This window comes from Athene cunicularia, assembly GCF_003259725.1.
Source record: "Athene cunicularia isolate RWA chromosome 1 unlocalized genomic scaffold, athCun1 chr1_part1, whole genome shotgun sequence".
Taxonomy (NCBI): Eukaryota; Metazoa; Chordata; class Aves; order Strigiformes; family Strigidae; genus Athene; species Athene cunicularia.
Window position 1 is genome coordinate 123,949,263 of NW_020799091.1, and position 13,747 is coordinate 123,963,009.

The 13,747-nt window shown below is 46.4% G+C and overlaps 1 protein-coding gene across 2 annotated transcripts in view; it reads right to left on the minus strand.

The window, feature by feature from the left end:
• Nucleotides 1-12,982, minus strand: part of ARHGAP31 (Rho GTPase activating protein 31) — a 58,310-nt gene extending 45,328 nt beyond the window's left edge. For both annotated transcript variants that reach the window (XM_026853486.1, XM_026853476.1), the window contains exon 1: nucleotides 12,232-12,982. In XM_026853486.1, coding sequence (XP_026709287.1) covers nucleotides 12,232-12,331 — 100 coding nt within the window. In that variant the 5' untranslated portion in view covers nucleotides 12,332-12,982. The remainder of the gene's footprint in view (nucleotides 1-12,231) is intronic.
• Between the last annotated feature and the right edge of the window lie 765 nt (nucleotides 12,983-13,747).

Here is a 13,747-nt window from a genome sequence, read left to right on the forward strand (position 1 = left end):
CTGCAGTGACTTCAAATCTGCAGTAAGAGATGCATGAAAAATCCAAAGTAGGGAACCATTATTAGGGCAGGGATAAGCCTCCAAAGCCCTTTAGGATCCAGAGCTGCAGTTCATGTCTGTCTTTAATGCCCAAGAGCTAACATCAATAATTTAACAAGCGCCTTACATCCTGAAATATTTCACAAACTGCAAAAAACAAGACTCACTCCACCCACCTCTAGGCTGGGAGGTGACAGCTGTTGAGCTGGGCAGAGCAACGCTACGTGACAGTTTAGGACGCTAAGTGAAAAAAAACAAATCATGGCTCCAGCTGAAACAGCTTCTGGAAAGGGAAAGACGCAGCACAGCATGTACATGTGTTAAAAAGTCCCCATCACCTAGAAACAAAAGATAAACCAGAGCTCTTTTCAAAGGACTGGGGCCTTTGTTTTACCCTGTGCCCAAATGGCAACATTTCCCTAAATGATGCCAAGGCAGCACTGAACTGATGATACTACACTTGGCATCCTCTGAATCACCCCATTCCTGCAGCAGATTTTTTTTTTTTTCGGCAACTCCCATGCAAGCACTAACCAGACATAAACCTGCTTAGGGTGTAATTGCTGCAAGCACAGCTTAAGGCTGAGCAGCAGCACACTTACTGAGCTGCCATGGTTAGGAGCCTAAGTAGTATCCAGTTAATCTTCTCAAATCTCATTATTGCAGCAGAGTGACAGATGGGTATTTTAACAGGCTAGAAATGAGGACTAATTAGAACTCCTAGCCCTTCTTTGTATTTATTGCATTAGTTCATTCCCCGCCTCTGAAGCACGTTTGTGAGCAGTGCTGAGAGGCTGCCTTCCATGGTTGCTCTCTGCCTGCCACCCTGAGGACAGCGGGTACAGGGTCACCTGGGCTGATCCAGCGATGGGGCTGCAGGAGGATGTCGCTCCTCATCCAGGTTCTGGCAAGTCTAAAGGGGGACCTCAAATTGAAGCTGTTGGGATCCAAAACTGGATTTTCTGACTCAGACCTCGTTTGTGGCTTTACATGGCAAGCCTTGGGCAACAGTATGTGACTGGTACTCACTACCGAGCCAGGAAATAAGAATAATGGACTCAACAGTTCAAAACCAGCTCTTCCCATTCACTGCTCCTAAGCCTGCCTTAGGCACAGATGCTTGATGTATTGACTTTGGCAACATGTGCATACTGCCATCCTGGCAATAAAGTTATTGAAATGGAGGAGGAGAAAAAGCCAACAAAAAACTCCCAACTATGTAAGAGGAACTCAAAACACTTGAGGGAAGGGAGCATCCCCCACACCCCATCTGTAACCCTGAGCTGTCGCTTCAGGCCAAACCCCATGCTCCTTTTAGAGGTTCCAGGACATTTGTTTTAACTTTTTTTTTTTTTTTTTTTTTTTTTTTTTTTTTTTCCTGCATTCCTCTACCTTGTTGTACTTTTGGTTTCCAGCTGGGACTGGAAGGGAGAGAACAGGATTATAGAAGGAAGTCTGTTGCTCTATTTTTCTGGCTTGATTAGAAGCAGAACATGCAATAAATCTCACAAGAGAGTTTGTTCTCATTCAGCCTCCCATCTATCTGAAACTACCTGACCAGAGCAAGGGTAAGGAAAATGTAATACCAAATGGAGCACACGAGGAAGATAAAAAAAGAAAGCAAAATGGTGAAGCTGTTCCCCTCTCTGATTCTGCATAAGGAAAGAAAGCAATTCAGTCCTTCTGACAGCTTATTTATTTCACACAAATTGCAGCACAGACGTAAGGGATCCAGAAGGAGGCTCACCCTGCCTGATCACACCGCCAAACCTCTTGAGGTGTGACTGCCATCACTACCAGCAGCACCGTAATGAGAGATGAATAGAAAAACAAGCACTAGTTGCACATGGAGCAAAGGTTTTTCCACAGGCTGGTTGGCCCTGTTGTGCTGCCGAGCTGCCTGTCTGCAACAGGACTTGACAGTCACATTCAATGCTGAGATGGCAAATATAGAATACTAACAGCATCAAAAATATCCCAGCTGAAATATTCAGATCCAGATAAACAACCCCCCACCCTTTTTTCCCTGTGTTCTGGGTTTGTTAAATCAGCATTCTTTTGATAAGCCAGTGAATATATACGGTGAGACCAGGCACAGATCTAACCTGGATTCTCAGCCCTGCATCCCACGTGTAGATAAAGTTTGCAAGCATGTCGACACCTTTCAGAAAAGAAAGGTTGTACCAATGCTGAGTGTTTGGCGAAAACCAGGAGTTGTATCCTTTAAATGAAGTTTGTACTAGAGAATCGGTCTCCTAACACTCTTTAGGAAACAAATTACACAACGAATGTCTCCTGGCCCTTTGTATGTTCAGTCCCTACTTTAGAGATGCAGGTGTATCTCCTCTAACAATTTCACCATGTGACAGTATTTAATGACATTACAAAACCAAACGCACACACGTTCCCAGATGGAAGAAAGGACATGACATATAAAGAGAGCTTTGCGTTTGTTTTGGGGTTTAGTTTTTGTTCTCTGTTTTACTGTTCTGTGCTTTACAGAACTAAACAAAGCCTCCTGTTCCAGACAATAAATCTTCAAGCTGCTCCTGGCCCCAGAGAGCACAGGAGATAATAGCATTTCCAAAAGCATTTAGTTAGCTGAGTCTTGACTGTAGAAGAGGGCAGAGAGAGGAGCTGGAGATAAATGGCTATGAATCCAGCTCAGCTGCTCAGGGCATATTTCTGAGAGCAGCAGCCACAGCTGAGAATCTTGCACGGGGATGCAGGTTTCCCCTCCCCTTGCCCGGTCACTGTGCTGGAGAAGGACATGCAACACAGCCACCCCAAAAGAAAGAAGTCCGGCCACCAGCCCCCAGTTTGGTGCACAGTGCCTTTGGGGGGGCTGCACAACCACCACCTGAGAACAGTGTGCTGCTTCATAGCATTACTTGTAGGCTTTCTATTAAGCCAAGGCTCTGCACAGCTTTCATAAGATGCAGCATATCAGCATATTATATAAAGCATACATTAATTCATTTGAGCTGGCCAGCAGCAAAACTGCAGAAACCATTAAAAACCAGGGGCCGTCTATGAAAAGTCAATTCATTTTCAGCATTAACCTGGGCAGAAAGGATCCTTTACACTGTCCTAATTGCATGTTAGTTATTGACTGAAATTGCCAGCCTAGGCTGGAAGACCAAGGCCGATTTCTGACAGAAACTGTCTAAATTACTAGAAATATCAGAAGAATTAAGAAGAGCATTGCCAGCAGGTGGAGGGAGGTGACCCTTCCCCTCTGCTCGCACTGGTGAGCCCACACCTGGAGTCCTGTGTCCAGCTCTGGGCTCCCCAGACAGACTTAGTGCAGCAAGCCCAGCTCAAGGCCACAAAGATGATTAAGGGACTGGAGGACCTCTCATATGACAAGAGGCTGGGATTGTTCAGCCTGGATAAGAGAAGGATCAGGAGGGATCTTATTGTTGTGAACAAATACTTGCTGGGAGGGAACGCAGAAAAGAGAGCCAGGCTCTTCTCAGTGGTGCCTACTGACAGAAAAAAAAAGAGGCACAAATTAAAAAACATGAGATTCCATCTGAACACAATACTTTTTTAATGTGACGGTAGTCAAAGGCTGGATCAGGTTGCTCACAGAGGCTGTGGAGTCTCCATCTGTGGAGATATTCAAAACTCAGCTGCACACAGTCCTTGGCAACTGGCTCAAGCCGAACCTGCTCAAGAAGATGGTTTGGTCTAGATAATCTCAGGAAGTCCCTGCTCATCTCAGTGATTCTGTAACATGTTCTACTGCTGTTAAGGTAACTCTTCTTATACGGACATTAAATCATCTAAGTCAAATCAGCCATCCTGCCAACCCAGAATTGCTTGGAACAGAGCATCAGCTGCTGGCACCAGGGTGGAGGTAGGCTGGCTTGAACCTAGTCCAGGCTGCTGTTCTACAAGGGAGGACAACAACTGAGGTAGAGGAACGGAAGGCAAGTGCAAAAAGCATGGGTTTTGCTCAGTCCCTTTTGGTCCACTGTTAAGATCAAAAGTGCCTCCACCGGGCTGAAAATGGAGAATCTAACCCAGCTGCAGGGTCGTGTTCAAGGCAAGAGGGTGAGACAGAAGAGAACTGGGAATTTCCCTGTCCATTTACGTGGTGTGTGCCAAAAGACCTGTAGCATTAGGGACTGAACTCTTTGCTCTCACACACAATGATAGCATTGAACTGGCACTTGAGTGAGGGTGAAGTTTAGTATTGGCATCTGTAACTTCATTATATGCAAGGGCCTAAACATCCAACAACAAGCTAGGTCTTAAGCCCATGGTAAGTACTTTCATATCTGCAATCACAGTGGTGCAGAAGGCCAGAAAGCCTGTTTGTGGTTTCTGATAAATATAGAAAACAGAGGGTTACATTATTGAATTAAGTATGAAAGTTAATAATACAGTCAGCACAGTTGCTCCACATTATTTAATTTAACACTAAATTCAATTTAAGTTACACTGTTTTCTGTCTGTGTCCATTGTAAACATGCTGCAGGTTTTTTCTTTTTTGTTGTTGACAATGCAAAACACATTCACTGAAGTTATCAGCAGAAAAGCTGAAGGCTCTGGCACACGAACAAAGGACAGCTGGGGCTTGAGGCTCTGGGAATGTATGGAAAGTAGACACTAGTGGGCAACTAGCAACGCTAGTTGCCCTTAAAACAACCAGCAGTGGAGCCAGTTAGCAGCCTTTGTATTGTAATGAGGTTATGTATAGGTTTCCATGTCAAAGCTCTAAGTGCGTCTGGCACCCTGTTGGTGGTTCAGGACTGGGGGCAGATGCTGGTAGCTCTCCATTCTTTAATCACCCTCCATTTATATTTCACACTTAGGAAAACCACATCCAGTGCAGATGAGAGATTCAGTCCAAGCCGTGATGGGGGCAGTCGATCTGACAGCCACACCACCCCAGGCCTGTCAGAGCTGGGCTGGGCATACCATTACTGACAGGCTGTTTTCATTTCCCCTGTTACCGTTAAAGGAGGAACACTGGAACGTAAATCTGTGGCATAACGCTGACTGCCAGCTGCTGTAGAACTGCGTCATATATGCAAAGCCTGAGTTACAGATGCAAGCTTTTGAGCATTTTGTTCGTGTCACGAGCTCTCCAAACTAGAACCAGGCCTACAGCAAAATTTTGGATCCAAGCACTTCAGACAACTATGGATCTCCCAAATTACGTGTTCACCATGTCTACATCAGCCCATGCTGTACATCCACCGTGTGCAGAGCCAGCATTTCATCCACTGCAGTTATTTCCTTGTACCTTCGAGAGCTGTGATACCACAAGCAGTGAAGTCCCTACTCCTTGGTTTCCCAAGTTCAGATGAAATCAGCTGTTATCAACAAGGAGAAAACATTTGCTAAATCAAAATACATTTTCTAATCTAGAATCTGCAGGCAAGCCATGTGATTCATGCTGTTTTCAGGGGGTGGGGGAGAAGGCAGGATCAAAGTGGGGCTTAGTGCATGCAAACAACACGTGTGCCTCCTGCAGTTCTTGGTTAAGGGAAATGTAAACCAGGAGGCAGCATGGAAGAGCTCTCTGCTAATCATACAGTGCTAGCAATGGAAAGTCAATACAGAACAAGGAGCTGAGCTCGCAACACAAATGTTTAACTGCAGTAACACTGTGCCACAGAGATGCAAAAATCCAGCTCCCAGGAACCAGAAACAGATTGAGGAAGTAGCATAAACATCATCCAAAACAAGGAGGAACAGCACAGTAACATAAGCAGACAGATGGTTTCTGCTCCCATTGTTCCCGGTGTCTTTTTGCTCTCACTTTGTTGCCATAGAGGCTGATATCTGGGACTCATAATGTGATGCTCCGATTGTGAGAGTGGGTGGAGAAAAAGCAACCTTTATGTTATTAATAATTTCCCACACACTATCCATTTTGGCAGCAGAGTTTCTCATTCCCCTGTCCACTGGACATGCCTTGGCAGACTCTGAAAGGAGCTGTTTTCCCCCAAAACCTGGCCCAGATTCTCCACCTGACAATTCTTGCCCTCTCAGGGCTCCTCTGCCACAGCTTTCCTCCACTGTACAATACCACAGTCCCCCATTTTGCCCCCAAACTTTACATCCCAGCTGTGCCTTTTGCTCCCATCACAGAAGTTGAGGGGATGCAGCCTTATGTATCCACACAGGTTGCTTGACTCCAGCCAGGGATAAACCCCACAGAGCACAGGGCATGGGGCTTCTTAGTACATCAGCAGTAGGAAAATGTAGAGCAGACTGCAGCAGCATGTCAGACAACAACAACAACAACAACAACAACAACAACAACAACAACAACAAAAAGGACTAAGAGGACTAATGCATTTCAGGACAGCCCAAGGGGCTGTTCTTGTCCCGTTCCCCTCCTAGCCCCTGCTGCTTCCTTCCTTGCAGGGAGACAAGTGTTTGCATAGCCTCAGAGGGAGGTAGGTCAGGGAAGAGATCTGGATTGAAAGCAATTTGGCTACAGGAAGAAGAAAAGGTTTCTTTTCAGCTCGATCAGTTCTTGAGACAGAAATCCCCAGTGCCAGTTTCTAATTTTGAGAGCGGGATGAATGCAGCTCTTCAATCTTCTGCAGCAGATTAAACGAGCGTGTGGCATTTTCATTTTTCCAAAGGGACTTTAAAAAAAAAAAAAAAAAAGCCTTGTCTTTTCCCTACACATTGCCATTAATGATCCTTCAGCAATTTTCCCAGAACTTTCTGCATGCATCGCTAATCAAAAACACCTACCCAAAAGCATGGGCATACATTCACTTTGAAACATCAACGCAGGAAAAGCACTTTAAAAAAAATACACTAAGTGGACACATCTAATATACTAAGTGGCATCTTTGTGTAGTGCACACTTACATGTGCTATGGACTTGCAAGCACTCTCACGCACATCCCTTCATGCTCTTATCCCACACGCACGTGCAGCTGCACCTACAAATGTGAGGAAGGAAAGCCACCCGACCCACAAAAGTTGCTCCACATCTGGGTAGCAGGTTCAACGATCGGCTCCGAAGGGAGTCTGTTCTCAAAGCAAACTACTTTCTTCCTGAGTGACAGGTGTCCTCATCCCTCTAAGTACGGGCAAGGCAGCTTCACAACAAAACACGTAGCATCAAAATCAGACAGAAGATACCGTGCTAAGGGGCTGTACCAAAACAGCCAAAGAGTATCCAAGGCCACTTTTCCTTTGTACAAAGCATGTCACTGCTGAATTATTGTTACTGTTTTCCCTCAGAAGTACTTGCCTACCTTAGACCTACGGCAGCTCTCAAAAGTGGTTAAGATTGTGCTTGGGGAGCCAGCGTATGCCAGAATTACCATGTTTTTATGAGACCAACAACACTAAATGGAAACTTTCCTTACTCTTTCATTCAAATGCAGCTGTGACAAGGCAGAAGCAGTTATTGCACAGCCACACAGCATAGAAAAATATCATATTGGCTACCCATGTTTTCTCCTTCCCCATATTACAATCTTCCTCACCCGTCTCCCTGTGTTACATTTGCAGACAGTATCTCCCTTTCCCTCCCCAGCCTCAGGGAGGGCTGCTGGCCAGCCCTGCTCTCTGCCATGGCAAGAAGGAGCCTCAAGTCAGTTGGTGGCTTCAGAGCTCCTCAAATGAAGCAGCCCTATTTCTACAGCAAATAACAAACAAAGCCAATAAGCAGCATTAGACAAAGAGGTAGAAAGTGCTTTGGGTGCTACAGGCTCAGGATGAGAGTCATTGAGGGAGCTGTGGGGAGTGTGGGAGTGGGTTAAGGGGAAAAACTGAGCTCATTGCATCCCAACCAGACAACATCAGGCAGGAAACAGATGTGCAAGAAACCACAGAGGGGTACAGCAGCAGCAGAATTAACTCTCCAGCAAATAGGGGAAGCTTGGACACACAGAGCTGACCTGCACCCTAAGAACAAGGCGTCTAACCTGAGATTGTTTTTTTTGCAGTCCTGGCAGCACCTCCTGTCCCAACATCTAGACACCATCACACTAGAAATGAAGGAAACGATTCAGCCTTTCTCCAAGTCCTACCTGGCTCTAAGAAAATGAAGCCAAGGTGAGTCTAAATCAGTAGTGGTTCCCATGCAAAAAGACTGGATTATGTTCTACCAGTACAATCCATTTTTTGTAGATGCTGTGTTTATTTCCATTTTTAAAAGTGGGATTTGTACCTGGTTGTGCACCTGAAATCCCAACTGGAATGTCCCACATTTAGAAGTATTTGGAATATTAAACTCCATTTTGACTTAGTCTCTCCCACTTTAAGAATTTTGACTTTTTCAGCCCCCTCTTACAACACTTCTGCGATATAACCAAAAGCAAGACTACCCTTTTCTTAAGCAGTTCAGACCATCCTGCCCCAACTAAGGTTTGTACACAACCTTGTAACTTGTCTTCTCCACTGACCCATCTGTCACTTGAAAATTATACTGTTGTCATTACAGGAACTGGGGGCCTGATGTGCAGCTGCCATTGACTTCATTAGAGACACTACATGCTTTTCTCCTCTGGAAACCAGGCTGGTTATCAAAAGACCAAAACATGGCTCTAACGTTAATCTTCCAAGGCTAATATCTGTTAGCTCCATTGCACCTGTGCAACACTTTAATAAATTTTGACACAGGAAAATGTTTTAGTAGAGGGCATTAGCACTAAATTCCTCCTGCATGGGTGCCAATCCATGCCCAAAGCCTGACACTGTTTTCTAGTGAAGCTCCGATGCTCCAAAAGATCACTTGCCTCCGTATGTGGATTCAGTGCTGGCAGGGACTATATGAAATCAGACAACTTTTACACATTGGTATTGCCAGCCACCATTCTTTTATGTCTTCTGTGAGCTTTTCCTCAAATCCACTGCTATTAAAGTCCTTGTTTGAGAATTTTAGTGGGAAGGAAGAAAGGCTAATTTTTCCCCAAGTTTCTAGCCCTCTTGCCAGCAGAAGGACTTGAAAACCCAACTCAGAAGCACACAGACGTTTCAGAAAACAGAAAGAAGAAAAAGAACCCAGCTCTGATTTTATTTTATATCATGATTTTTGTGGCCTGAGTCATGATTTTAAATGCTTGAGAGCACTGATAGCAGTCTGCCCCCATAAGGAGCACAACCAGTCTCTGTGTAGAGATTGCCAGCAGGAAAAGGCCAAGTAGGGTCAAATGCGGTAGTGACAGGAACTGACTTGAAATACAGTAAATTCAACACATCTGAGCTTCAAACCAGCTACCGGACAGCAATATCTGTCCATCACCACTGACCTCGGTCAGATCTGAAGAATCAACTTACAGCTGAAGGCTTTGTATCACATTTTTAGTCTCCTGAGCTACCCCTCTGTATCTGCTAAAGTGTTTCCATCTACACCACTCTTAAATACTTTGTAGTTCGGCCACAGCTTTTATTGTATTATAAAGCTCTTTATAACAGAGCCTTAGGTACATCTGTCTGGTAAAGGAGACAGCGGGATCTTTTCACCCTTCACTGAAACGCAGCCATCTCTGAAGCAGACCATAGCAAGTTATTAAACAGTTAAACGACAGGAGAGGAAATGCTGATACCTTAAGCAGAATATAATTCTCTCCACTGGAATTTGGCAACAACACAAGGACTAAGGTCCTTGAAGAAAGCACAAGCTGCTCTTCAGCAACCACAAGCATGTAGGGACTCTAGTTTTGCATCTCCTCCACAAAGCCTCACACAAGTAGTGCAGCACCCCCTAACTGTAACTGCCATGTATTCGTCCGGAGGGAAAAAAGCCAAACTGAACCATCTACACTAGCCTTGGCCATCCCCTGTACTCCCTTTGCCATCCTCAGCACCAGCAAAGTGCGCAGGACCAGTCACACAAAGCAGCACTACAGGATGGTGTAAAGCAGGCCTGAGTATGAAAGCACAACCGATCTGACTTGTGTCCTGACTCTCCTACAGCCTCTTCTTCTTTTCCAGTTAACCCTCCGGGTGCATTTTAAAACCTTCTTTCACAAAGGTCTGCAACAAAATGTTTTCTGGACAGCAGCCAAAGTGCTCTCCCCTTCCTCCTCACTCCCAGATACTGTGAACAGTCTTACATCTTCATTGCTTCAAAGTAGGGATCACCCAGAGCATGCATCAGCAGTTAAACACAGGGTACTATCTAAAGCAGAGAGAAAGTTACTGCTTTACATCTCTACCGAAGCCCCTGCTTGCCGGACCACTGGCTTGTCACTGGAAATAATTCTTAGCAGGACAATTCAACTATCCTCAAATCAATCACCTCTCATACCTCAAATGCTCTTCTAATTTTGTTTCGTAGTTACAGGTTGCAAGTCTGTGATGTCGTGGTGACATCTGAACTTCCATTTCTTCCCAAGATGCCACTTTGTCACAGTTGGTCACATTCCTATTGATCCTGAGAGCCCTACTGGCAACAAAATTAATATCTCTAATACTCTCGTTTCTTCTCCCCCTGTCCTGACAAATGGCATTGTACCAATCTAACTTACACCCTTCCCAATAAACCTATAACAATTGAGTCTTTCATTTCTGGATCCCACGGCACTGGGCAACGAGATGTGCTATTCAGCAAATAGCAGTACAGCATAAAGGGAAAGAAACTTCATATTCTCCCCCACTTCTACTCAGCATGGAGAAATAAGTAGGTTGGAAGTGTGAACCATCCCACAAACGAGACTTGAGACAGTGTCCTTCTTTCTTGTGCCCAAAAAACTATTAAAAAAAAATAATTATGGGATTTCGGGTAATAAATTTTGCTGTTCTGGCCTAATTTCAGCTGCAGTAACTGTGTTTCTCCCCTTAAAATCCCCCTCGCTGCTTCAACAGAATATATTGCCTGTGCCTGCCTTCCTGGCGTTGTTTTTCAGTGTTCCTGTAAACAGCTGTAAATTTTTCCTCCACCGTGGCAGCTCATGTTAGCACTGGATGGAATTTATCTATCTGTACCTTGCACTGGCAAAGTGGTACCAGTTCATTAAGTCTGTTATTTTTGCTATTTCGATTCAACTGCCTTTAAGGGCTCTACAAGTTAAAAGATACAGTAATTGTTACAGACAACTCACAATGAAATTGAATGACTGTTTTTCCCTGTATCTAAGTAAATGCACGATATATAACATTTTATCTTAGTGATATATGCACTGCCCTCTTCACTGTGCGATGGAAAGGACTACTGCTATGCAGTCCATCCCTCAGCCAGTGCACTCCATCAGCCATACTCATCAGCAAATGAAAGACCTGATTGTACAGCCCTCCCCGTACAAAGCTGGCATTGCTGCTAGAGGCATTTTTTTTTCCTCTCAGAGTAGCCTGACATTAGTAAAAGTTAGTTAATTCAAATTGGAACATAATGCTAAACCTGGAACATAATGCTAACATCAGGGTTATATTTATTTTTCCTCTTGCTAAACTGCAGGTCTTTCTGTATGCCAAACTCACAATTGCTTCTCTTGTCATCCAGCCCTCTTTAAGAAAAATCGTTCTGCTCCTTCCCTTATCAGGGACTGACCCTTTCAAGCTCAGGACCCTCTGATCTTACTGGAGTTAGCTCTTGTCTGAGCTACCATGTTTTCATCTGATACCTGGGGGCACGGAGGTCAGGGAGAGGAGGAGAGGAGAGAAAGATAACAGTCACGGTAGTAAAAATATTAGCTCAGCTGCCCCCTACACCTCACACCCATCCCTTACTCCACACACACACACCCCCAGCTTCCCAGTCTCTGTTCTGTCTCCATCCTGCAGTGAAAGGACAATATGGGAACTGCACTGGCATCCAGGAGGGGCAGATGGGACGTTCCCAGTTCTTCCCTACAGCCCTGCAACGCTCTAGTCTCCTGGACTTCAGGAGGATTTTGAATCCCGGGAGGAGGCAACGCTAAGCGCACTTTTCATTTCTGAATCTAGCTCCCTAAAAGCCTGCTATTCCCTTCCACGACCGGGAGGATGGAAGAGGGCATCGCAACGTACATCTGTCCACCTCTGTCCATGCTTAGCACTACTCATGCAAGGGTCATGCAAACGTGTCACCAAAGCAATCTTCCGATCGTTCATTCATTGTGAGTAACTGGGCAGTGACTCAACTTCCCAGAGAAAAACGAGCTCCAGGTTGTCTACCCTCAGGCATGGGAAAGGTCCGTTTTGCAGTCCTACCAGTAACAAAAAAAAAAGGGGGACGCGCGCTCTGCTCCTCCGCAACCAGAGGGAGAATAAAGAGGCATTTACCATCCTGCCCAGAGCTCTCCAGATACTCCGTCAGGTCGCAGCCGAAAGCGCTCGCGGCTCCCTTCCTCTTGAGTTTCTGTTTGGCTCCCTTGTTCTTCATGAGGTTAGTCCCAAAAGAGGTTGGCCCCCCTCCTGCCTTGCCCCCCTCCCCCCGGCCTCACGCTGGGTGACAAAAATCTCGCTCTTCTCCTCAGACCACCGCCCGTGTCCTGCTCCCAGGGAGCAACATCGGGGGTCCCGTACAGCGTCCAGCCAAAGAAGTAAACATGAATCCCCACCAGATGTTGGGCTTCTCCTGTGGCAGAGGAAGGTCAGGGCGAGAGGAGGCTCCCCAGTCGGCAGCAGCAGCGATCATAGCCCGAGCCCGGAAGGGTTCTCATCAGAGGGAAGTGGGTGGTGGACGGGTGCCCACATCGGAGCTGGCAAGTTGGGGGAAGATGATGATGCGGGGAGGAGGGAAGTTATTCCCTCAGCGTGGTCCCGGGACCCTCCACGGCCACCTTATGGGTTTCGTCAGCTGTGGTGTTGTTGCTTCCAGCTGAAAGCGTCCCAGTCTGGTTGTTGTCCTTCTCTTGGCTTTCAGAGGAGACTGGAAGTTCAAACGGACTAATGAAAAGGGACCGGGGAAGAGTCTGCACAAGGCTCCTCTTTGGCTCCCCCCCTTCCCCTCCTCCTGCCTTCGGACAGTTAGAGGAATGAGAAACTAGCTTCCTGTCCTGACTCCCGCTCGCTCACTCTCTCCTTTCCCCCGTTTTACAAATCCTAGGATTATCCAGCTCAAAAAAAAATGCTGAAAGGAAGTTAGCTGAGGAGGGGGGCGGAGGACAGTTTTTGGCAGTAAAATGTGTGTGTGTGCGTGTGTGTGTGTGTACACGAGAGGCTGAGGGAAGGCGGGGAGAGGAGTTGGGGGACGGAGATGGGGACGGGGAGGGGAGGAAGAGGGAAGCCTGTCCTGACAGTCGACAGATAACGGACTGCCTGAGAGGAAATCCCGGAGAGCCGAGCTGCAGCCCACGGCGCAGTCAGACGCTTCCTGCACTACCAACGCTCGGCTCTGAAAAGGCCCAAGGAGGGGCCGGCAAGGAAGAGAGAGACCAGGAGCTGCTTCAATAAAACTCTGCCTCTGTTCACCAAGTCCTTCGTCGCAAGGCACCTTCCTGCCCTCGAACGTGATTCTGTCACTTCAGGATCTGCGTTACTCTACTGAGGTGCAGGCTGGAGCTCTCGAAGTGCAAGCAGGGGGCAGAATGGTGGGAAACTAAAGAGAGGGGGGAGGAGGGAAACCTTCATCTCCCTCCTCCCCAGCAAGCAGAAACAGATGCTGTCCGGGCACCTAAGTTCATGTACTTTCAAGTCAGCGCCCAAAAAATGCTCCCCTTGACCAACAAAGGGATTTAGAGATAAGGAACATAAATCACCCAGTAGCTGCAAGAAGGGAGATGGGATGAGTCTGCCCCCGGGCCCCAAGCCTTGCTCCCCTCCTGCCCCAACACCTTTCTAGTCTAACTTTCAGAAC